The 23,237-nt window shown below is 38.6% G+C and overlaps 1 protein-coding gene across 1 annotated transcript in view; it reads left to right on the top strand.

Moving 5' to 3' along the window:
• PAPPA (pappalysin 1) overlaps positions 1-23,237 on the top strand; it is a 373,767-nt gene that overhangs the window by 134,629 nt on the left and 215,901 nt on the right. Inside the window, exon 7 of the mRNA XM_075184705.1 lies at positions 11,056-11,551. Within this exon, the coding sequence (XP_075040806.1) occupies positions 11,056-11,551 (496 nt within the window). The remainder of the gene's footprint in view (positions 1-11,055; positions 11,552-23,237) is intronic.

Genomic DNA, 23,237 nt, shown 5'->3' with positions numbered 1-23,237 from the left:
GGTTCTACTCTGCTACTGCCTTTGTTGAATTGCTGCTGTACCAGTGACTCACCTGCTGTTATCTGAGTTACCATCTTCGGATCAGCTATAGTTCTACTCTGCTACTGCCTTTATTGAACTGCCGCTGTACCAGTGACTCTCCTGCTGTTGCCCTGAGTTACCATCATCGGATCATCTTTTATTTTACATCTCTATTGCCTCTAATGAACTGCCGCTGTCCCAGGGACTCTCCTGCTTTTGCCCTGAGTTTCCATCATCGGATCAGCTATAGTTCTACACCTCTATTGAACTGCCGCTGTACCAGTGACCCTCCTGCTGCTGCTCTGTTTTACTATTATCGGGTCGGCTATAGTTCTACTCCTCTGTTACTCCTCTAAGTTGCCGTCATCTCTCCTCCACATCTGGCTCCGCCTACCACACTGCCCAGCACTCATCCAGGGGACCACGACCTGCGGGATAGGGGCAGCTAAGTCCATACCCCCTTAAGGGGGTAAAAATAGTGTTTATGCTTTTTACTTCTTACTACTGGTTTAGAATATCACTTGTCATAATTCCTCTAGTTGCATAGTAGATCAGCAGACAGCAGATCATCCAGTTGAGATTCAGTAATATTAGAATCTGCTTCTATTTAAATTATTTGTCCTAGTTTCCTTCCATTTCTTTCCTGATCCTGTTTTCCGCTGGTGTACTGTCATGAGTTCATAACGAGTATGACTAATATGCCACTAGCATTAAGATTTCAACTTGGCATCTGCCACCACAGGTTTTTGTTTTGTTTGTGATTATTGTGTGATGTGCATCATCATATTATAACATTGTGTTGGATATTATACAATCATACAATCCCTTTACTTTCTATAAAAATAATCACCATTTCCCCATTATGGCAGATTTTCATACTACCTCCCATAACCTTTTTTTCTAACTGGTTTCAACATCCTGCCTTTGGTACGCCATCTAACGTGAAGACAACTTCGTTTCTCAATCCTATAGTTTGCCATGTTTTTGACATTAGCTTATTTAAACCATGCATCATAGGCAAATGGATGCAGTTTATTGAGACTAAATATATCTCATCTTTACTTGAGCCCTCACGGGAATGTTAAAGGTAACAAAGATTAATTTAATAATTTAAAACTGGAGTGATTTTGAAAATTGACAGATGACAGGCGTAACAAAAAGTTAGAGTACAGTAGTATTTGCAAACAAATAAAAAAGTAATGAGATTCTGTGATGGACATAGCTTTTGTTACAATCAGAACCTTATTTAAGGTTGTAATATCTTAAGATATTTATGTTCTGAGCATATTGCTGGGGATCCCTGTTTATTTAATCATGCCTTTGATGGCTACTACTCATTTTTCATTCGTTGCACACAAGATTAAGATAAGCATCCAGACGAAGGGCCAGGGCAGTGACATAAGTCCCCTATGATTGCCAGTACTTAAAGTATAAGTAGGGCCTATTCAGCAGCCTGGAACACTGTATGAAATTGTCACTGATGGCTTTTTGTTGCTCACTAAATCACACAAGCATATTGAAAGTGTTACTTCATCAGCAGAATTTACAAAGATAAAGTTGTATTAATCAAGTTATTATTAGAATGCTGATGCACTACTTGAATATTGATTGAAGTTGTTAGCTTAATTGAATCTAGTAATTTAATAACATTAAATTAATACAATAATATAGCAATAATAGAACACATAGGACCTGATTCATTAAGGAAAGGTAAGCAAAAAAAAGAGTTATTTTGCACCTTGGCAAAACCATGTTGCATTGAAGGGGGAGGTAAATTTAAAATGTGTGGGCAGATTTATAGTTGGATAGGGCATGTCCTAGATCATCTTTAAATTTCAGTGTAAAAATAAAGCTATCAAGTATTTTTGTGTGCTACATAAAAAGAACAGCCAGTATTTAACTTATGTGCAAAATAATAAACTAATTTGCACCCCTTGTATTGTAACATGGTTTGTCCAGGAGAAAATGTACTCATTTTTTTGCCTTACTTTCCTTAATGAATGAGGCCCATAGTATTTATTACCTTGATCTTTTTGGTGTTCTCTAATCCACTTTGATCTATACCCATGTGATCTTGATGTACACTTAAACCATTATACACTTTAGAAAGCACGCTCACAAGCTTCCAAACTCACCTTAGGTGCCTGTTTAAAATAATTATAACAGTGTTTTCCTATACATACCACTATGAATAATCACTCTGCCATCATTTTGCAATTTATACGGGAGTGTTATAATGTACTTTTCAACGCAAGCTTACCACTGTTTATTGGTTTCACATGAACATTCCTCTATTTTGCCCAGTATTACTTTATTTTAACAAATATCTTTGTTTTATTCATGCTAATTTTTTTTTACCACTTTTTGCTCAATATTGCCTTTCAGGTCAGACGCAATCCCTTAATTTCTTTTGGAAAGTACATTGAGGTCAAAAATATAATAGGACTATTACTTTCTAAAGAGAACCTCTTTCTTTGAAGTTAGTAAATATGGACAGAACTGTTATTGAAGTCAATGAATCAACTCAGCTCTCAAGGTAGAAAATAGACAAGTTTCCTTAACAAGGATTTGTTTCTTTTTATTTATAATAATAATAATAATAATAATAATAATAATAATAATAATAGCAATAATAAAAATGCTATATCACTCTTTTCCCAATTGAACTTAAAGTGCTTTACACCTGCAGATTAAAAAGTACATAATGCAAAATGCATACATAAAGGCTTAACATAGTATAGAAGTGGTAAGCTTTTTTTTTTTATGCTCGAATAAGCAGGTAAGTATTTCCTCTATTTATGAAGATTTCTAGAATGGGTACCTCCACGGACTGTACGAGACAACAATTTCCAGAGAGTATGAGCCGCAGAGCTAAAAGCTCAGGCACCAAACAAAGTATAATAGATTGTAGATACTGTAAGTACTAATTACTTCCTCTGCAGAGCTAAGTGGACAAGTGGGAGTATAGGGAATCACTATCTGCTTCAAGTACCCAGGACACTGGTTGGACCCTGAATGTCAGTAAGCCTATCTTGAAACAGATTAACCATGTTGCAGGCAACCAGTGAAGGGAATGAAGAACAGGTGCTATGTGGCAGGAAGGGCAGAGCTTGATTAAAGCACGGGGGGTGGGGGGTTGCAGAGCACTTAAGACAGGGGAGGCCCTATGAGTTAATATGATTATCATTTTAGACAAGTTTCACTCCCTCCAAACAGTCCTAGCATTAAATTAATAGCATTTACATTTAATAAATATAACCATTTTCCACAACTTTCTCCGGCATTAAATAATTGATATTCACATTTAATAAATAGCCCTCCTCCTAAAATTCATCTGCACATTCAATTATTAGCCCCAAAGCCCCCATCATTAAATTAAAGGTTCCTTCACTTAACCTTAACTTAATAGGCCCCACTTTTAAATTAATAGCCCCACCATCATTCCACAAATAAATTAATAACACCCATCATTAAATTAATAGCATACCTAAAACCCAAACTACAGTAGAGACCCCCCACCTCAGCAATATAATGAATAGCATTTACGTTTCATAAATATACCTATTCCTCGCAACCATTATTACCATTAAATAATTCATATTTACTTTTAATAAATAGACCTCATACTCCTCAAACAGCGTCTCATTCAATTAATAGCCCCAAACCACCACATCAGTAAGTTAAAGGTCTCATCACCCCAATTAAATTAAGTAGCCCCACCAATAAGCTAAAATGCCCCACCATCACAGCACAAATAAAATAGCACTCATTAGATAATTAGCCCTTACCTACATTCCACCACTACATTAATAACCTACCTCCCATTCACATTATATTAAGACCCCCTCCTTTCCTCACACATTATATTTAGAGCCCCCTCCTTCCCTCACATATTATATTAACATACACCCCCTCCCTTTTCTCACGTTTACCTTGTTTCAGCCATGCTGTGTTAGAGAGCTTTTACTACCCTGCACACATGGAATGGCATCTGCCACATGGTGTGAATCCCATGTGACACCCCTCTCTAACGGGGATAGAAGGAGGCCACACATAGTGGAAGGGGGAAGGGAGAACCGGATCATAATATCCACAGTCAAATGATTGAAGGTGGTTTGTCCTGGAGGAGGGGCCAACCACCAACTACCACACTGTTCCCACTGATGGCAATTAGTCCAGGGGGGGGGAGTGGCCTGAAGGAACCGACTCTGAGGAATGGGTCTGGTTAGTTAAAAGCCAGGCTTCTGCATTTTATTCCTTATGCAAGTGGTGCATTTCTTTTTCAGGGAGTCCCAAGTAGAATGCATTACAGTATGAGTGTAGAAAGAAGTTCTGTGGGAATCGAATGCTTGATTCTGGTTATGTTCTTCAGCATTTGACTATGACTTAAACCTGATGTTTAAATGTCAAGTCACAATCAACTACAACTCCAAGATTATGTGTATTATTACAGTTTAGCAATTCTATACCCCAAAACTTAGGCTCATTTTATTGGCCCAGCACCAATCTTGTTAGTTGATTTTGAGCTCCTATTATAAGAATCTCTATTTTATCAACATTCATTCTCAGCTAACTAGTGCACATCCACTCCTGGATTGGTATTGTTTTTTTAGTACCTGGAGCAAATGACAGAAACAGTTGAGTATAGCAGTGGTAGCCCAGGCCATGATATCTGATTATTTCACCTACTGGTAGTATATATACAACAAATAGCATGAGATATCTATTTTTTCATTAACATTATTCTAGTACTTTTGTTTTATTATCTTTATTTTTTATCATTTTTAATAGGGAAATATCCAAATTTGTCACATCTTAAATCTGTGTTGTTGGTCCTTTTGTAATTTTTTACAACAGAGGGATGGTCATCAGCCGGGACAAGATTAGGAGGCTGAGGTTTGAAATCAAGTATGGTATAGGCTCCTATACATGAAACGGTTAAGAAAAAGGGGCATGACAGGATTACTTGGATACTCAATGTTGTGTGTGTTGGGTATTGCTTAGCTGACCTGGTCATAAATAGCATGTGAACTTATGAACGTCCTCTTTGATCCTGTGCAAGTTTGGATAAGTAACACTCACCTTTCTTTACACTCCCCTTTTAATGAGCATTCTGTCCCAGTTTTCCTTCTTGTACTGTGGTTTTCTGTGTGAGTTCTGAGGAGCCTTTTCTTCCTGTGCCTCCTTTTCTGTCCCGTTTTCACTGTTTCTTTTCTGCCTCATTTTCACTGCATCATTTCTTGTTCAATTCTCCTTTGCTTCCCTGTCACGTTTGTCTGTCTTTCTCCACTTCCATATCTAAGATCCCGGCTCATTTATCCCTCCCCCATCCTCCAATCTGCTGAACATGTCTTCCCACAGCTTTCCGTCTGGGCTGTCGCCTGCCGATTAGAGGCCCTAGGTGCATGCGCGCAGTATCTGGCCGAATCGCCGCTGCCGGTGGGTAGATGGTGAAGCCTGTGGTGGTGCTGGCACAGGGAGGTGGCATGTTGCGTGTAGTCAAAGACCCACCTCCCTCCATAGTGCCTGCTGGCCCACCCCCATCTCCCTCCCTAATAAATATGGTTCCTCCCTCTTCTTTCCTCCATATGTGCCACCAGGGATGTGTCTGCTGGGGGCTGGTGTAACCCTGCTTCCCCGGCCACTTCTGGCTGTACTGCTGGTCCTGTGCTGGCCAGTGTCCCTGGGGCTGGCAGGGCTGCTGACTCCATTGATTCTTACTGCTGGTAAACCACTCTGCCACTCATTAATGAGGCATGCTTTTATTGCCTCCTTGATTTTTGAAGTTTCCTTGCTGGTGGTTTGGGTACCAATACCTGCTCGAGGCATGACTTGATTCCTCCTGGTTTGGTACTAACCTGGCAGGTGTGTTGGGTGCCACCTCCTGCTCAGTGGTTAAAAAAGAAAAAAAGTAGTTAAATGGTTGCACCAGTGCATGCGCTTCGGCGTTCAGGCTAAGTATGTTGGCGGTAGGTCCCGGCTGCGCTGGCTGCTTCCCTAGTGGACTTGTCATTATATTAAGTGGTATTACGAGGTTGATCTGTATAACAGTGTTGTCATCTCTACAGCCTCACAAGGGTGGCCGCGTATGTGTCCTCTTCAGCCGGATTAGTGACGGCCTATTAGTCCTTCTATGCTAGAGGTCGTTCATGAAGTACTACTGATGGTTTTGGGAGTTTGTGGTTTAGCACTGCGTATGTTATGCAGGTTTTTGGTGCTTTGGGGGTTGCAAGCTTATTGCCTCCTTGAGTTGGCCCTGTCCTCCAGAAGGCTTGCCAAACATATGGTCATTGTCTTCAACGGAGCGGTTGAGCAAGGGGCAGTAGGTTCCCCTGTCCCATCATGGGAATGTTTAGCTTTGCCCTGTGGCTATTGTAAGGGGTTCATGGTTGGGGGGTTGGGGATTTATGGTAGGTTCACCAGGATAGTTCCCATGTAACTAAATACCAGTTCTCTGTTATGTTCAAAGCACTTTGAATCTGCAAGGATTGGATAGTAGGTGTTTTGACACACATTCCTTTCAGATTGGGGTTGCTACATCATTCACCGTTGTTGGAGCCTCCGCTCAGAGTATTCAATGTTTGGGAAGATGGGAATCTAATGCATTTAAATGGTGATCTGAACTTCTCCTCTGATCTGAACTTCCTTTTTGATCCTGTGAATGTTTCCCGTCCACCCATCCCTGATGTGTTGTGGTTTTGGTGGTATCTTCTGGTGTAGAAAGCTTTTTGTTTTTATCTCTGTCAGTTATGTTGGTTGCTGGTCGATGATTGCTTTGGGTGCCAAAGCTCATTTGTGGTAGTTTTTGAGTGCTGTCTATCAGGTCGGTGGACCTTGTGTTGCAGGAGTTCTGGGTGCCAGTCCCTGTTCAGGAGTATTTGTTGCATGGCTTCTGATTGAATATTGCAGGTAGGGAGGTGTACCCTCAAATTTGTGGGTTTGGTGAGTTGTGTTTTAACCAGAGAGCATTGATAGCTAGAAGACAGTACCTGATAGACATATAGTTATTCTGCTGAAGATTCCAAATCCCCCAAATCCCTTTGAAGTGTCATGCTTTAAGTTTTGTTTCAGGCACCGTCCTCAGGTTTGTTGGTGCATTATGTCAACCTAGGAGGGATGTGGGTACTCTAAGCTTGTGGTGGATAGTTACCTGGTCATTTTAAAGATGTGCTCCTGGGAGGAAAATGTCCCCAAGTTGATTTATACCAAGAGAGTGGGTGACCCTCATTGTGATATTTTGATATTGATTCTAACTGGCTGCTAGTGCTTTCTCCTCCACCAAACATTTGTTTCTTATTAATAAAACTGATTTTCATTTGCCAAAAATTGTAGTCTGTGTGTCTATTTTATGTTAAGGGGAGATATATTTCGGGAGTTATAAGATGCCTGACCATCAGTCGTTATGCTGTACACTTTAAACCAGAGCACACTTGCAAACTTCGAAGCTCGTAATTCAACTATTAAAGGAAAAATGGAAAATTACTGCTAAGGCAAATTTGGATATAAATTTCTGAATGTAGCACAACATTATTCACTGAGTCTATCTTTAAATATAAAAGTCTACTAAAACAACTGAGTATTGTATATTTATGTGTATACAACCACTATAATTTCCATTTAGAGAGCATTATTGAACATTTTTAGTTTATTGTGTAATTTAGGAAAAAAGTCTGCAATATTAAAAAATTTCTGTGTTTGATGAAGGGAAGCAGTCAATGTCTGAGACATGCTTTTTTCCTCATATTTATACAGCTGATATTTTGCTTGTCTGAAATATGTGCTGCAGAGGAATGAATAAGAGTAGTGTATATCGGTGAAGACAAGCATCTTGCCTAATAACAAGATTTGTGTGCTTTCACTGCTAAATAGTGGAAACAACAAATATAAATGTTGAAAGTTATTGAACTTTGCCATCAGCTGACAAACTATCAGAATTTGTAGAGCACTATCTTAAAGTGGTTTATGATAAAAAAAAACTTTCTGTATACTCCTAAATAGTGCTACTGATAATACACAAGGGAAAGTACTGGTGTACACAACGCTATTTTTAATTGTTGATCCTCTAAGTATTATGAATGCATTAGCCATGAATGAATGTTTTTGCACCCCACATGATCATATATCACTATCTAATACTCCGCCTTCCTTATTTTAAATGCAAATAAATGTGGCACTAAAAGTACTATAGCACAAAAAAAAGAAAGTTACATTGAAAAAGTAAATTAAAAAGAGAAAAATAAATTGTTTTGTTGCTGTGTTGATTTATTTGCTGCAAACTGAACAGTGATGTCCCAGGCATACTTGCCTACTCTCCTTGAATGGGTGGAATACTCCTAAATTTTGGGGAATCCTCCAGGACATCTGGGATGGAAAAATAAACACCTGCCCTGTATCCCTCCTCTCTTCTTGTAAAGCAGATGGGCTTTGATGATGCATTTTGAGTTGCCGTGGCTCTGTCCCCCCTCCCCCAGGTCCAGAAAGTAGACAAGTATGGTCCTAGGCATATGCCTAGTTTGCCTATATGTTAACTATTCTCTTGAGTGTATACATATAGATAACACTCTTTTAGTAGTTATTATCTGCTAAGTGTTATAATTTAATGACCGATAGTTGATAAACCCTGTGTCAAAACCACATCAAAGCTGCTGACAATTTATTTTCTCCCTTCCATCTTTTGTATTTTGCCTGCTTTATTGCTTTGTTTGTAGTTGTAACTTGATATTAATGTTTATGTATATCATCATCAACTTTATTTATACAGCGCCACCAACTCCACAGTACAGAGAATATTTGTCATTCACTTCAGTCCCTCCCCCATTGGAGTTTGCAGTCTAAATTCCCTAATACACACACAGACAGACATACCTACACAGACTAGGGTTAATTTTGTCAGCATTCAATTAGCCTACCAGTATATTTTTGAAGTGTAGGAGAAAATCGGAGCAATCAGAGGACACCCATGCAAACACATGGAGTACATACAAACTCCACACCGATAAGCCCCTGGTCAGGAATTGAACTCATGACCCAAGCATCTCTGATGCACACCTGTGTTTGTTGCCAGGTTGATTTGTGCAAATTGAGACATGGTGCACTGCTAAAGAAAATTTTTCAATGTGACCACTTTGCTCTTCGTAAATGAGGCCTCCACTATTCTATAGTTTATTATCTAGTGCACATTTTTGAATAACAAGCTCTTAGTATTCTTTCAAATATTTTACCCACAACTGGTGTAGGGTGTACCAGTGTACCTAGTGGTCAAAGTGGGCTGGTATACAGTGGTATGGCATACCGCCATTTCTTCCACTGCTTTGATTGTAAAACTATGTGATTCCATCCACTTTTCCATACCGCTTCTTCAAAATTTATATGCCACCTCTAAATTTACACTTCAACCGCTGAGTGTACCAATGGTACAAAGAAAGTATTAAAGTGGTTAGCTTTCTTATTATTTGCCACATTCTTTTAGTGCCCAGTTCTGTCAGTTCCATCAGTTTTATTTTTACTTCTTTATGTAATACTAAACAATGGAGTCGGACATACGCATTATGGGGTTATGAGTGGAACCAACACAAGAGGTGGAGGAAGAGAGAGAAGGTCGGTGTGTGAACTTCAAGGAGAGAGGATGGCGCTAAGAGATAGAGAAGAGTTTGGGGGGAAGTGTGGAGAGAAACTCAAGATACATCTATGGAGAGTAAATGTAATGAATTATTCAAGAGAGACCCCAGTAGAGACAAGAAGGGCTGTAGCGAGAGTAGTAAAGTAGATTATTTTTCAGTCAAGTTCAAGTTTAAAATTCAGTATAGCTGCAACCTTGTCACACAGATAACCAGAGGTGTAAGGTCTGAAGAGCACTGATGATCCATTTACAGTGGAGAGACTTCCCATACCGAACTGACAGGGATTTAAGTAAGAGTTAATAGGAGTTGAAAAAAATTTGAGAGCTGTTGTATGATTGCACTGAGAGCAGTTTCGGGTTGACACACTTAACAAGTAAAATGTATGTTAAAAGTCTCTAATCTATCAAGTAAGGCCATGTGATTGGTGATGTGAGTGAACTAATGCAAATGGGAATTGAGAGAGGACAAGAGATAATGCTGCTGGAGGTAACAGTACCCAGGAGAGAAATGAGTGTGGTTTCCCCAATGCATTAGGGTCAGCACCTGTGGAATGACAACCACAGATGATTTTATTGCATCATGCTAGCTTGAGTAAGTGGTGTGGACTTTAAAATGAGATGCTCGTAATTGTATTAAATTACTATGAACTGTGTTGGTTTGTTGATGATATTCCAACTTTCACTAGATTTAAACTCGCACGGGCTAGGACCCTTTCCCAAGCTACCAGCCACATAACCCAGGAGCGCAGAGAGTATACACTAGTCAAAGGTACCTTGAGGAGGTAGATGCAATAATACCACAGGTGCCCAATGTGAATAGGATGCCGCAACATACAGGGCCAGCTGTGTACTGTTGTACTACTAAACTGATACCACCCATGAGGAAAAGGGGTTGCATTTAGGATTAGATTTACTGTATCATCTTTAGAAACCTGTTTTTTCAGTTTCTACATTTGCTGTACTGATTTCAATTTCACACATTTTATAGATTATTTATAAAATAGTGTCCAATGGGATTATTGAAAGCATATAAGACAATGAACATATACCTTTATTATGAAAATGTGAAAATGATATCACAAACCAGTGGTTTACATGGCGGTAAAAGAACCAAACGACCACCCAGGTTTTCATGCTAAGAGTATGCAGTTAAACTATGTCACAGTAGATCCAGGTACATTATTTGGTAGACTGCAGTTGTTCAGATGGACAGCTGTAGAGGTTCAGACAGTGTCACATGTGTACATCGTTCATCATGGTTCATATCTCAATTTTTGGGTTTAGAAGTAAGATTTAATTGTTTACTTGCAATTAAGTATGCTTTAGTGTTTGTTCTAAATTGTTGATTAATGCCCTAATTATTAAACATATTTTTTTCTTTGAAGTAGTATAATTAGCCATTCTCTGTACTTTAGGGCGTCCTGATGTGGAGCAGCCATGTGAAACAAGTGTACGCACATGGAGTCCGGGAGCAAATGACAACTCTGTGCCTCCAGCATGTACTGAGCCACATGGATGCTACCTGCAGCTGGAATTTACATATCCAGTGATCCCACAAAGTCTTACAATCTGGGTGACATTTGTGACCACAGAGTCTGATACAAAAGGAGCTGAGGTGGATGTCAAAGTTCTTTTGGTCAGTGGTGAGAATTATTCAGTGGGTCCTCAGAGCATCTTTTGCGATGTTCCTCTAACCATCAAATTGGACTACATTAAAGTGGAGGTATATGGCATCCAAATCTACACCAAGGACAACCAGATGGAGATTGATGCTGCTATGATCACTTCGGTGCCTAACTGTCCTTTATGTGCAGTCTGCAATCCCATCCACTACAAAGTGCTCCGAGACCCACCTTTTGAACATGGTTCCTCTTCTATGACGTCCAGCCTCTACAGAAGATACATAGACAGGTAAGTGTTTTCTCTGCATTAGGCCATAAAAAATGTTTGGTAAAGTTTTAATCTGTTGAATAAGCTGCAATATACACAAACTATACAAAGCAGTAGCTAGTAATATATTGAGTAGAAAAGACAGAAAATATTGGCAGTGAGGAAAGCGTTTCCGATTGTCAACATTAAGTCACCTTTTTTACATTTCATTTTGAATAAGATCCCTAAAACCTTTGCAAGTTATTTGGAAAGTGCACTTTACCAGTGCAACCATTGTACTATGTATTAAAGTAATTTTATCGTTTTCCAATAAGCATTGTCTAAGCGATTTCTTATTTATTTAGCAGATGCAAAAGTTTTAGCAGTTCAATACATTATTATAGTACAGTACAGCCGAAACCAAAGATACATACATGTATCTTTGATAGCGCTGCGCCCGTCTGCGCTATCTGCGCTCCGCTGGTACCAGCTACAGTACTTCACTCTAGAATACTGTGGTCAGAGAATGACTGGGCTAGTACCAGCAAAGCTGTATTATATACACTCAGTGTTACAGAGAAAACAATGCAGATTACGTGGCTTGCTTCTATAGGTCCATGTTTCAGGAGGGTCTAGTGTAATGCAGGTCATAGGCTAGTTCAAACAACCCCCTCCAAGGGTGAGGGTCAACATTCCAGATGATTCTCCCGCCCAGAAACCAATTTAAGCCAGTCTTTTTACAATACACAGTCAGTAACATTTTAAACATTTATTCCCTAGCATCGCTAACTAGAGTATGCAATGTGCGATCCCTTCGGTGAATGAACTGGACAACTGCGGATGAATAGGGGATTAAAATGATACTAAACATGACATGTTTCCTGTAGCCTGAACCTTAAGTATCACTAAAGTGTACATATAACCTTAATATATATATAACTATAAACTAAATACCATCTGCTCATAAATTACTGGGGAATAGAACCATTATAAATATGAGATATATAAATAACTAAATGTGAGAGTGCGAGTGTATGCGTGCGTGTTTTACTATGCGATCGCGTCATGCCAGGTGTTATGTGCGTACTGATCGCAATCACACGGTAAAACAATATTAACCAATATACTTTCGTTCATCCAATTATACGACTTCGACAGTTCCACCCTTTGATAGTATAATAAACTATCTCTTTAAAGATTTTATATGCAGGATCTCAGTACCACGTTTCATTGCTCTGTAAAAAGTCCCCCTTGGTGTATGACTACGCTGTCTCTGACAGGTTACCATAAAAGAGAGTCTTAATCCTCAAAACAATTTTTACTTTTACTATAGACTGTATACCTCTGGAGCTTGGAGATTACCTTCTTGTATGCCCTTTAAGGGTGCAATAAAACACCACTTCATGCTGGACAACTGTCTCAGTCTTTGGCTCAGGTGTTGCTAACTGCATTTGGGGCCTTCCAGAACAGATTCATGAGTGTAATTGGAACCTTCTCTAGGTGTTGGCTCCTCTGCAGTGGATGGGATGGGTACCAGTGTCTCTCTGCTACCTCTAAAGACGTGATGCTGGTAGCCCACACTTGGTACCTGTCTGTCAAATAACCTGAGCATAGGAAATTACTGTTCCACCACTTACTCTCCCGGTCCAACATCCTGAAAGTTAGTGTAGCACCTCAGGAGACAGTTTTTTGAACGTTCTCTGTTGCTGTCTCACTATTTACCTTTCCTCGTAAGGTCTAGACCAGTCTCTCAGTTACAAACTCATCACAAGAAAAGTCAAAAACATTTCAAAAGACAACAGGTTAAGAGGCAGCTTAGGAGTGATCTTGATAGTGGGGAGGACTAGTGGACAAAGCAACCAGCCACTGCAATCCAGTTTCAACCCTTATTCTATTCAATTCGTTCTAACTAGTACTGTTACTTTATTTTCACCCTAGTTTGTGGCTAATCAAAAGTATGTCATTTGTTGTCACTGCTCATACATTATACATTTATTATTAATAACATAAATACCCCTATCACCTTTTATAACTCTAGGGCTATCACATTGCATAATAAAAGCCCTGAGTATAACACAGTAATATATTAGAAACATTTCAATACACCTTTACCCAGATATATTTCATCGGTACACCAGTGCATACTTGAGGATCCTGCAACGTGGTAATTGGATGAAGTGGATTTGTTTCACCTGGAGAAATTCTTCAGGTAACACAAATAATCATACATTAACTAATATGTGTATGCATGTGTGTGTGTGTGTGTGTGTGTGTGTGTGTGTGTGTGTATACACAGTTTAAAACAATACAACAAAAATCAAAACAAAACATAGATTTGTCAGCTGTCACATAAAACCCTGCTGTCTTTTTGATAGCCATGTCTGCCCTGGTGTGACAGCCATGTACAGTCGTGTGTGTAAGTGTGGTCTTTAGTAGCAGCTACTTCAGTTGGTAACTGTGTCACTGTATCAAGTCCTCTATGTAATGTTCTACTCATGTACTACCATTGCTTATATAAAAAGTTTTTCAGTCGCCTCAACGTCGCCCCCTGGACTAGAAAAATGCTGAAGACCAACAAATATCAATTAATTTTCCCTCTGCCAACTCACATGCCATTTTCAACCCCACACGTTCAGCTACTTGGCTAAGTGAAAAGGGCAAAATGGTCTATCTCTATAACACTTTCTTCAAATATAACAGTATCCAGTACATGTCTGTCTAACAGTGAAAAAATAAACACGAAAATTTTACATTTTCTAGGGTTTCACATTATGTCATGTCTTGTGGCAAAAATCTTACTCCAATGTTCTAACCTCTGTATGTCTAACCTCCAGCAATCTCCTGTCTCCACCTTTTGTGCATATATAAAGGCACAGTTTGCACAGGAGACAAAAAAGGCAGATATGCAATCTATAAAACATGAATCATATTTCCCCAACAAAAACCTTTCTGCTTAAAATCAGCAGCTGCTATACACATATAAACAAACCCCTAGCTGCTTCTGTGACTTATATCAATCTAGTGTGTGTATCCCTGACTCCGTCTGATGTCACAAATGTCTTAGCCCCATGAATAAGACCATGTCTATGTCTTTTCGTATCTTCTTTACAAGAAAAGAGTGAGATACTAACAGAGATGTAAAGAATGAAGAATAGGAGAGCAACGAATAATAAGAATACAAGGATTTGAATACAAAGATATGAAAACAAACAGAAAGGCAGAAAGGGAGATTTTACAGCAAACATGACAGCTGGATTGGACATTATGGGAAAATGGCTGTATTTATTCCACTAATCCCCTTAGTTATTCGCTAAACTATGACCCCTCCCCATACTTAACTAGGGGGTCTTACGTCAACCGTGCAATCTAGTGTCGTCCGTTGTTAGCTTATATGGAACTCGGGATCACCATAACTATATACCTTTGTGACAGACTTCCTAGCTTAGAATAGAGAAGTGAAAAATTAACTCTTAGTGACTCATACTTAGTATCTCACGTGTGTTTCTATCTGAAATACATAAAACGACATTTAGAGCAAAGTATGTACATACTTCATTTTTTTGAATAATGACTCTCAGATAAAGAAATTATCATGAGCCACTGTAGCCTAAAACAAAGAGTGTTACAATGATCCATTGTTAATTAGTCTTTCAAGACTAACAACATAAAAGAAACAAACAATAACAACAAGGTATACTTTTAAATCATTTTCTTTCTATACCTGCACACTGATACTTTCCACAGATTAACATTTACCCCGACTGCTTGTAGGACTACAGGTATGACCTGACCTCTAGAGTTGGCTATAGTTCTCCCCCAAGGCATTGGCTGCTATGAGGTGTGCAGGCAACTGTTGAGAAACCTCTGAGACTTGTGTGCGCCATCTCTGTGTGTGTCTGTGTGATTCCCACTTAGGTGGCCCAAGTCTCACTTCTCTATTCTCTATTCTAAGCTAGGAAGTCTGTCACAAAGGTATATAGTTATGGTGATCCCGAGTTCCATATGAGCTAACAGCGGACGACACTAGATTGCACGGTTGACGTAAGACCCCCTAGTTAAGTATGGGGAGGGGTCATAGTTTAGCGAATAACTTAGGGGATAAGTGGAATAAATACAGCCATTTTCCCATAATGTCCAATCCAGCTGTCATGTTTGCTGTAAAATCTCCCTTTCTGCCTTTCTGTTTGTTTTCAAATCTTTGTATTCAAATCCTTGTATTCTTATTATCCGTTGCTCTCCTATTCTTCATTCTTTACATCTCTGTTAGTATCTCACTCTTTTCTTGTAAAGAAGATACGGAAAGACATAGACATGGTCTCATTCATGGGGCTAAGACATTTGTGACATCAGACGGAGTCAGGGATACACACACTAGATTGATATAAGTCACAGAAGCAGCTAGGGGTTTGTTTATATGTGTATAGCAGCTAAACTAAGAAACTAAGGGGTATATTAAGTTTTCCATTTATTTCCTGTCCTTAGAAGAAAACCACACTTGTTACATTGCCGGATGGGTTTACTGACTAAAGCTGTCAGGTGGGTCCTGTGAGAATTTTTGGAGAAGGCAGCTGGGCTGGTTCACAAAATCCATCAATACATTTAAATTGTTTGTGTGTAAATCGGGTTAGTGTGTATAGTGGCATGATGGTCGAAAGTCATTCCAAAGTGTCGATTGTTGGCTCATTTGGTTCATCATACTGTTTAGTATTTTCTAACCAATCACCTAACAATCATGTAGTGTGTATAAGTTTCCAATCGGGCCACGAGCAACTGACGATAGTTCTTCAAGCTGTGGCTCCATTGGGGGAGTGTGCATGTTAATTTCTGATGCCTTTACCAGTCCCACGTGGTACAGGCATCAGAGCACTGTACATGTGCTAACGAATGTATGATAAAACGTGTCACATTTGCTTTTTTATGAACTTTGGTTATTATTGAACATGCTCTGCCCTTTATTTAAATTTATTGGGGATATCGTTACATGGACCGCATTACAAAAAAGCCACTGGTTTAGCTTGATAAACAATGAGATTACCATGAAATCTCATGGTGATCCTTGTGCCCATCACTGTACTTTCTTTTTTTCTTAAAAAGGAGTAAAAGAAGTTCAAGATTTAATGCATGTTTTTACTATAAATCTCTAGAATTGTATTTTTCAATGAGAATGAAAGGCCCAAACCAAATTGCTATTTTTAAAAATAATGGTAATAGGTCAAATGACACAATGAGGCAAATTTATCAAGCTCCGAGTTTGAAAAATTGGAGATGTTGCCTATAGCAACCAATAAGATTCTAGCTGTCATTTTGCAGAATGTACTAAATAAATAGCTAGAATCTGACCGGTTGCTGTAGGCAACATCTCCACTCTTTTACAAACCCGCAACCTAATAAATTTACCCCAATGACTGGGTAATTATTTTAACTTGCTGACAGGTACAAATCTACGCTAAAACATAGCCACAATATCCCAAACTGAGGTAGACCCCTTTGAAGTGTATTACATCCATACTTCTGTGGCTTGATGAAGCCACAGAGTGTATGTAAAGAAGAGGTGGTGTATGCTTGTGCTCTTAATGACTGCAGTGCTATCACAAGACTGCTAGAGTCCCAGGAAGATGAACTGAACTAATAGATGACTGATTTCCTAAAACAGTTTGTATGCTCCTGAACAAGTGCTAATCAGCATGAAATTAATTTGGACTGTAGCTGTTCTGAACTACAAGCTATAGTTATTTTGATTGAATGCATAATTAGTCTGATTTCAACTGTTTGAAATGTTACCGTTGGTTCAGCCCTAACATTAAATCAACATTAAACTGATATAAACAGTATTGATTTTACCCTCCATTAGCCAGTGCTTTTCAATGCATATATGATTTTAAGGGTATAAAATAAAAATACTTTTTTATATGTCAATTTTTGTCTGGGTTGGTCATGAAACCTGTTGAGTAGACTTTCCAAAAGACAAAGAAAAATAACTATTTTTTATACGAGGCACTCCTAGGGTAATAATAAGATGTGTTGTGTTTTCCCATATACAACACCTCTTATTATTATTACCCTATGTGTGCCTTGTAGTTTGCACATGTACCCATAGTTAAAAGCTATTATTAAACAAATCTCTTTTTCCCTGTATCCTTGTATGCATTGCTTGTTTCCCTGCCCCACCTGTGAAGGGCAGAGTGTGTACAGTTGAAGTAATGAAATTAGTAACATAGTATTATTCAAAAGCCAGCACTGGGTGGATCATTTGCTAGTTCTTATTTAAACTAAATTCGAGTGAAGTGAACAAGTTTGAGCATCATCAAGCAGTTAATATGTGTTCAAGATTTAATGGCATACTACTTTTTTAAATTTTTACATACAAAAATGGTATAGATCAGAGTAACTAATGTTTGGTCTGCAAACTTAGAAACGTTAAAAATATTTTAACATTTAGCCATTTTAGCTGAAACAGGCAGAAAAGACAACATTTCATGGTTTATTTTAATGTCTTAACTGCAAACCAAAAACTTTGAGCTCAAACATTTAGAGCATCTCTACCTGGTGGTTCATCTATCTGCAGGACTGAGAGCCGCTGCGTCTCATGTGACCACTGAGCTTATGTAACAGAGTTAATTATTTAAATCAAAAAGCAAGATAGCAAGAAATGAGGCACAATATTTCAGGAAAAAAACCACGGTTTCATGTTTCATACTGCAGCAATATAGTCCTTTAATTGAAATTAAGTGTGTATAAATTACATATAGCTGATTGAACAGGGATATCACAAAGTTGAATACAAAATCCTCACTTATTATTTCCAGCTACACAACTTAGTGATGTATAGTAGCGTAGTTTAGTAAGTAAATTTTGTAAATTATTTAAAAAATATTATATATGCAAAAACAAGCCCAGCAACTCTGCATCTCCAATTCCATATATGCTCAATTCATTTTTATAATTTATAATTGTTTTTCTTAAATGCACTTATAACTTGAGTAATGTGGAGTAACATACTATCTGAAAGTCAGATACCTAGAGAGAATATGCAGTGTCCATGATGACATGAGGTGGAAGCCAATTAGGGCGCATCACTTCTGCATCTGGCATCCCAAAGAGGCTTACATGTAAGCTTACATGACCTGTAGGCTCGGCTTCCTAGGCTGGCACTGTTGAGTACGACAACATCATTGGCATACATCCCAATGTCTTCTATAAGGTCCTATATTTCAGAAACAGAAATTATTTTTTCCACAAATAGGACAAAAGCTCACTTGATCTTGATGTTCAGTATGAATATAGACCGTGAAAGCCGGGCCTCACGATCCTTCTGACTTTTTGGGTTTGAAGCAGGGGGTGTCAGAAAAGTTACATCTGACATTATATAAAAATTAAAGGAATTTTAAAAAAAAGAAATAAAAGGTGACATTCCGTCACAATCGGACAGATTAGAAAAAATATTATAATCAGGAAAAATAAAAAAAAATACTCATGGAATGGATTCAGGAATGTTTATTTTATAAACCTGCAAAATTCAGCTTGAGGGTTGGGGGGGGTAAAATGAAAATAATTTCAAGACAGAGTACTATATTTATAAAAAAAACCTACGCAATAGCATCAGCCTAGCCAAACAAATCTTAAACGTAATTTTCTCCACATAAACTTTTTGGGATATTTGTTTTGCTAGAGAGACACACACATTTGCTAATCGCTGTAAACAAAACAAATAAAATACCTATACAGAGCAACTTTTCATTGCAGAAAGCACCACAAAAATCATCTGTTCAATCAAATAATGTATGTTATCAATAAATGCAGTGGTATAGGCTGTTTAGGTGATTTACCTGCAAGGAAACATGTGCAGTCATCATTGATTTGCACAAAAAAGGCTTCACAGGCAAGGATATTGTTGCTAGTAAGATTGCACCTAAATCAACCACTTATCGGATCATCAAGAACTTCAGGGATAGAGGTTCAATAGTTGTGAAGAAGGCTTCAAGGCGCCCAAGAACGTGCAGCAAGCGCCAGGACCGTCTAGTAAAGTTGACTCAACTGCAGAATCGAGGCACCACTAGTGCAGCGCTTGCTCAGGAATAACAGCAGGCAGGGGTGCGTGCATCTGCACGCACAGTGAGGCAAAGACTTTTGGAGAATGTGTGTCAAGAAGCCACTTCACCCCCAACGCAAAACATCAGGGACTAACTGATATTGTGCAAAAGGTACAGGGATTGGACAGCTGAGGACTGGGGTAAAGTCATTCTCTCTGATGAATCACCTTTCAGATTGTTTGGGACATCTGAAAAAACACTTGTCTGGAGAAGGAATAGTGAGCGCTACCATCAGTCCTGTGTCATGCCAACAGTAAAGCATCCTGAGACAATTCATGTGTGGGGTTGCTTCTCAGCCAAAGGAGTGGGCACACTCACAATTTTGCCTAAGAACACAGCCATGAATAAAGAATGGTACTAAAAAAACCTCCAAGAGAAACCTCTCCCAACCATCCAAGAACAGTTTGGTGACGAACAATGCCTTTTCCAGCATGATGGAGCACCTTGCTATACGGCAAAAGTGATAACTAAGTAGCTCAGGGATCAAAACATCAAAATTTTGGGTCCATGGCCAATAAACTCCCCAGACCTTAATTCCATTGAGAACTTGTGGTCAATCCTCAATAGGTGGGTGGACAAACAAGACCCACAAATTCTGACAAACTCAAAGCATTGATTAGGCAAGAATGGGTGGCCATCAATCAGTATGTGACCCAGAAGTTGATTGACAGCATGCCAGGGCAAATTGCAGAGGTCTTCAAAAAGAAGGGTCAGCACTGCAAATATTGACTCTTTGCATAAACTTAATGTAATTGTCAATAAGAAACCTTTGACACTTATGAAATGCTTGTAATTTAACTTATAGTATAGTATTCCATAGCAACATCTGACAAAACGGTCTAAAAACACTAAAGCAGCAAACTGTGAAAACCAATACGTGTGTCATTCTCAAAACTTTTGGCCTGACTGTATGATAAACTGCTAATGTGCGTCATCCTCAATCTGTACTTGGCCTATGTTAGACCACTTTAATAACACATGAAAGGGTGGGTTAAAAAAAGTTAATACTTAATATAATGCTGAGGACCAAGAATCAGCAATTCAGGCTCCCCTGTAGCTAAAGTCTTAACAAAAATGAGGAAGTGGTCAGATATTACATCTATATATCAGAAATGTGCCATCATTTCAAGTTGTCCTCTTTCTAAACTGTGCTGTAGATTGACATTGTTAGCATGTTAAGGATTGACATGATTTCAACCGATCAGAGCACTGAGGAAAGTATATGTAAAAGATTCTCCTCACAGTATGCACTGTAATGTTATTAAGAACTAGGCTAAATGTATAACATTTCTCCTACCCCTGTTCTGCGCCAAGGGGATTGTTAAGATCACGCCAAACACTGCTCCAGATAAGGTGAGGAAGTATCCATGTCTATCTGGAGCATAAGCATCTCTTCAACAAATATTGTAATTTTATTAAAATGGACAATGCAGCGTTTTTTGGTCAGTAGTTCATAGCTGAACATTAGGCTTCATTGCTGATTCACAGGTCTGCAACCAAAAAGCTGTTTTCATAATTTTATCTGATTCTTATGTTTTTTGGTGCGCTGAATTCGAAAATGACCACCGGTTTTTCCTGGGACGTCAGGTTTTTTCACAATAGAAATGTGCCTTGGTCAAACAGGTAGCTGGAAATCGCTAAATTTCAAATTCATCATACTTGGGGAACAAAAACTGAACATGGAAAAACAAATTTATTTTCACTGCCAGTACTCCCAAAAAAATGAAAATACATGTTTATTGGTCCTGATGGTGATCACTGCATTGTTGAGTGTGCTTGCTAGGGCCTGCCCGGACATGTTCTTTCATGCATTAACTTGTTCTCTGATTCTTCCACAATCTTGTATTTCATTTCAGTCATCATCCTGCTATTGTCTGTGTGGTTCAAAATTAGTGCAATGCCTCCAAGAAAGTGTGTAAATTTGCCTGACAGTTTCTGTTTCATATTTGGAGAGTTCATGGTAAAAAAGCAGCAAAAACCAAAACTGGTTGGTATGTGGGGATTTAAAAGTATTGTGTATGCTGCTGGGAAAACAGGCTGGGTACACCAAATACCCTTGTTTTCTATGTTTATGGGACAGTAGCACCCGACAAAATCACTGGAAGCAAAAAAAATTGCCACCAAGAAGTCTAGTTGTTGGTGAAAAGAATGTTCTCAGAGATACATTGGTACACCCTGAGAAGGTTGTATTACCACCACTCCATATAAAATTAGGGTTAATGAAGCAATTTGTTAAGGCACTTCCCAAAGATAGCGAATGCTTCAAGTACTTGGGATCCAAGTATCCAGGTTTAACGGAGGAAAAACTAAAAGAGGGGGTTTTTGTTGGCCCGGATATTAAAAAACTCATATCCGACAAAGACTTCATCAGTTCAATGACTCCAACTCAAAAAGAAGCATGGGTTGCCTTTACTGTGGTCATAAAAAACTTTTTGGGAAACCAAAAGGACCCAAATTACAAGGAAATGGTGTAAACAATGTTGAAAGCGTTCCACAAGCTTGGTTGCTACATGAGCTTAAAAGTCCATTTTTTCAACTCACACCTTGACTATTTTCCTGAAAATTTGGGAGCAGTGAGTGAAGAGCGTTTCCATCAAGATATGAAAGAAATGGAAAGAAGGTATCAAGGGAAATGGAGTGTTACGATGATGGCTGACTACTGCTGGATGCTGTACAGGGATCTTCCGGAAGCCACCTACAAGAGGAAACGCTCAAAAAGAAGTTTAAAGTTTTAAAAAAGACGATTTCACAAGTAATCTACTTGAGTGTGGTGTTAATTTTGTCGTCACCTGTGCAAATGAGTTAATATTTTTCATGTAAATAAAATATTTGCGTTAAGAGATTTTTTTAAACGATGACCACCCGTTTGTTCGAAAACCTGACGTCCCAGGACAAAACGGCGCACCAAAAAACGTCATAATCAGTCAACTAAACCAAAACAGCTGTCCAAAAATTATTTTTTGCAGACCTGTGTTATCTTTTAATACCACTAGGTATAAACTCCACACTGATGGCTCCTGGGAAATAACTGATTAATAAACAACTCCAGCCATCAGCAGCAGTTCATATGGCTAATTAGTGAGAGCATTTCATAGTTTTAAAAGACACTTTAATTTTTTACAAACATATTATAGCTTGCATTTTCTATGAATATACTTAAGACAGATGAATGTCATTTGTAGCTATATAACGTTTTTGACTTGTTTACAAAAGGAAAACCTGTAAGAGAAAATTTGCATGAGTCAAGGGCTTATTTCATTGATTTATACATGACCTTAGACAAGGACACTCACTGCTCCTCTGTCCCACAGTTAATCAATAATTACTATTCAACAACCAATAAGCCCTCTCCCTTTAACCGCCGCAAAGAGGCCATTTCAAACCTTTAAATGGTCTCTGCTCCCAATAAACTCAATGGGCCTCTCCACTGCTTTTTATATATGCATATTAAATATGTCCAGGTCAATATGTGACAGATGCACCCCATTTTGCATATATAACCCGAGTGTACAAGTTCTCAATGCCTGATAGTAAATGATCCAATCATTCCCAAATATTCGACAGCTCTCTTATTCACTTTTTTGAGGCTTCTGTTTAATCCTTTACCGTTATTGGCCTGCTTCCAGATCATGCTCCAA

The sequence above is a fragment of the Mixophyes fleayi genome, chromosome 9, assembly GCF_038048845.1.
Source record: "Mixophyes fleayi isolate aMixFle1 chromosome 9, aMixFle1.hap1, whole genome shotgun sequence".
NCBI lineage: Eukaryota > Metazoa > Chordata > Amphibia > Anura > Limnodynastidae > Mixophyes > Mixophyes fleayi.
Note: the sequence above shows the minus strand (reverse complement) of the source record. Positions and strands in the feature narration are given on the sequence as shown.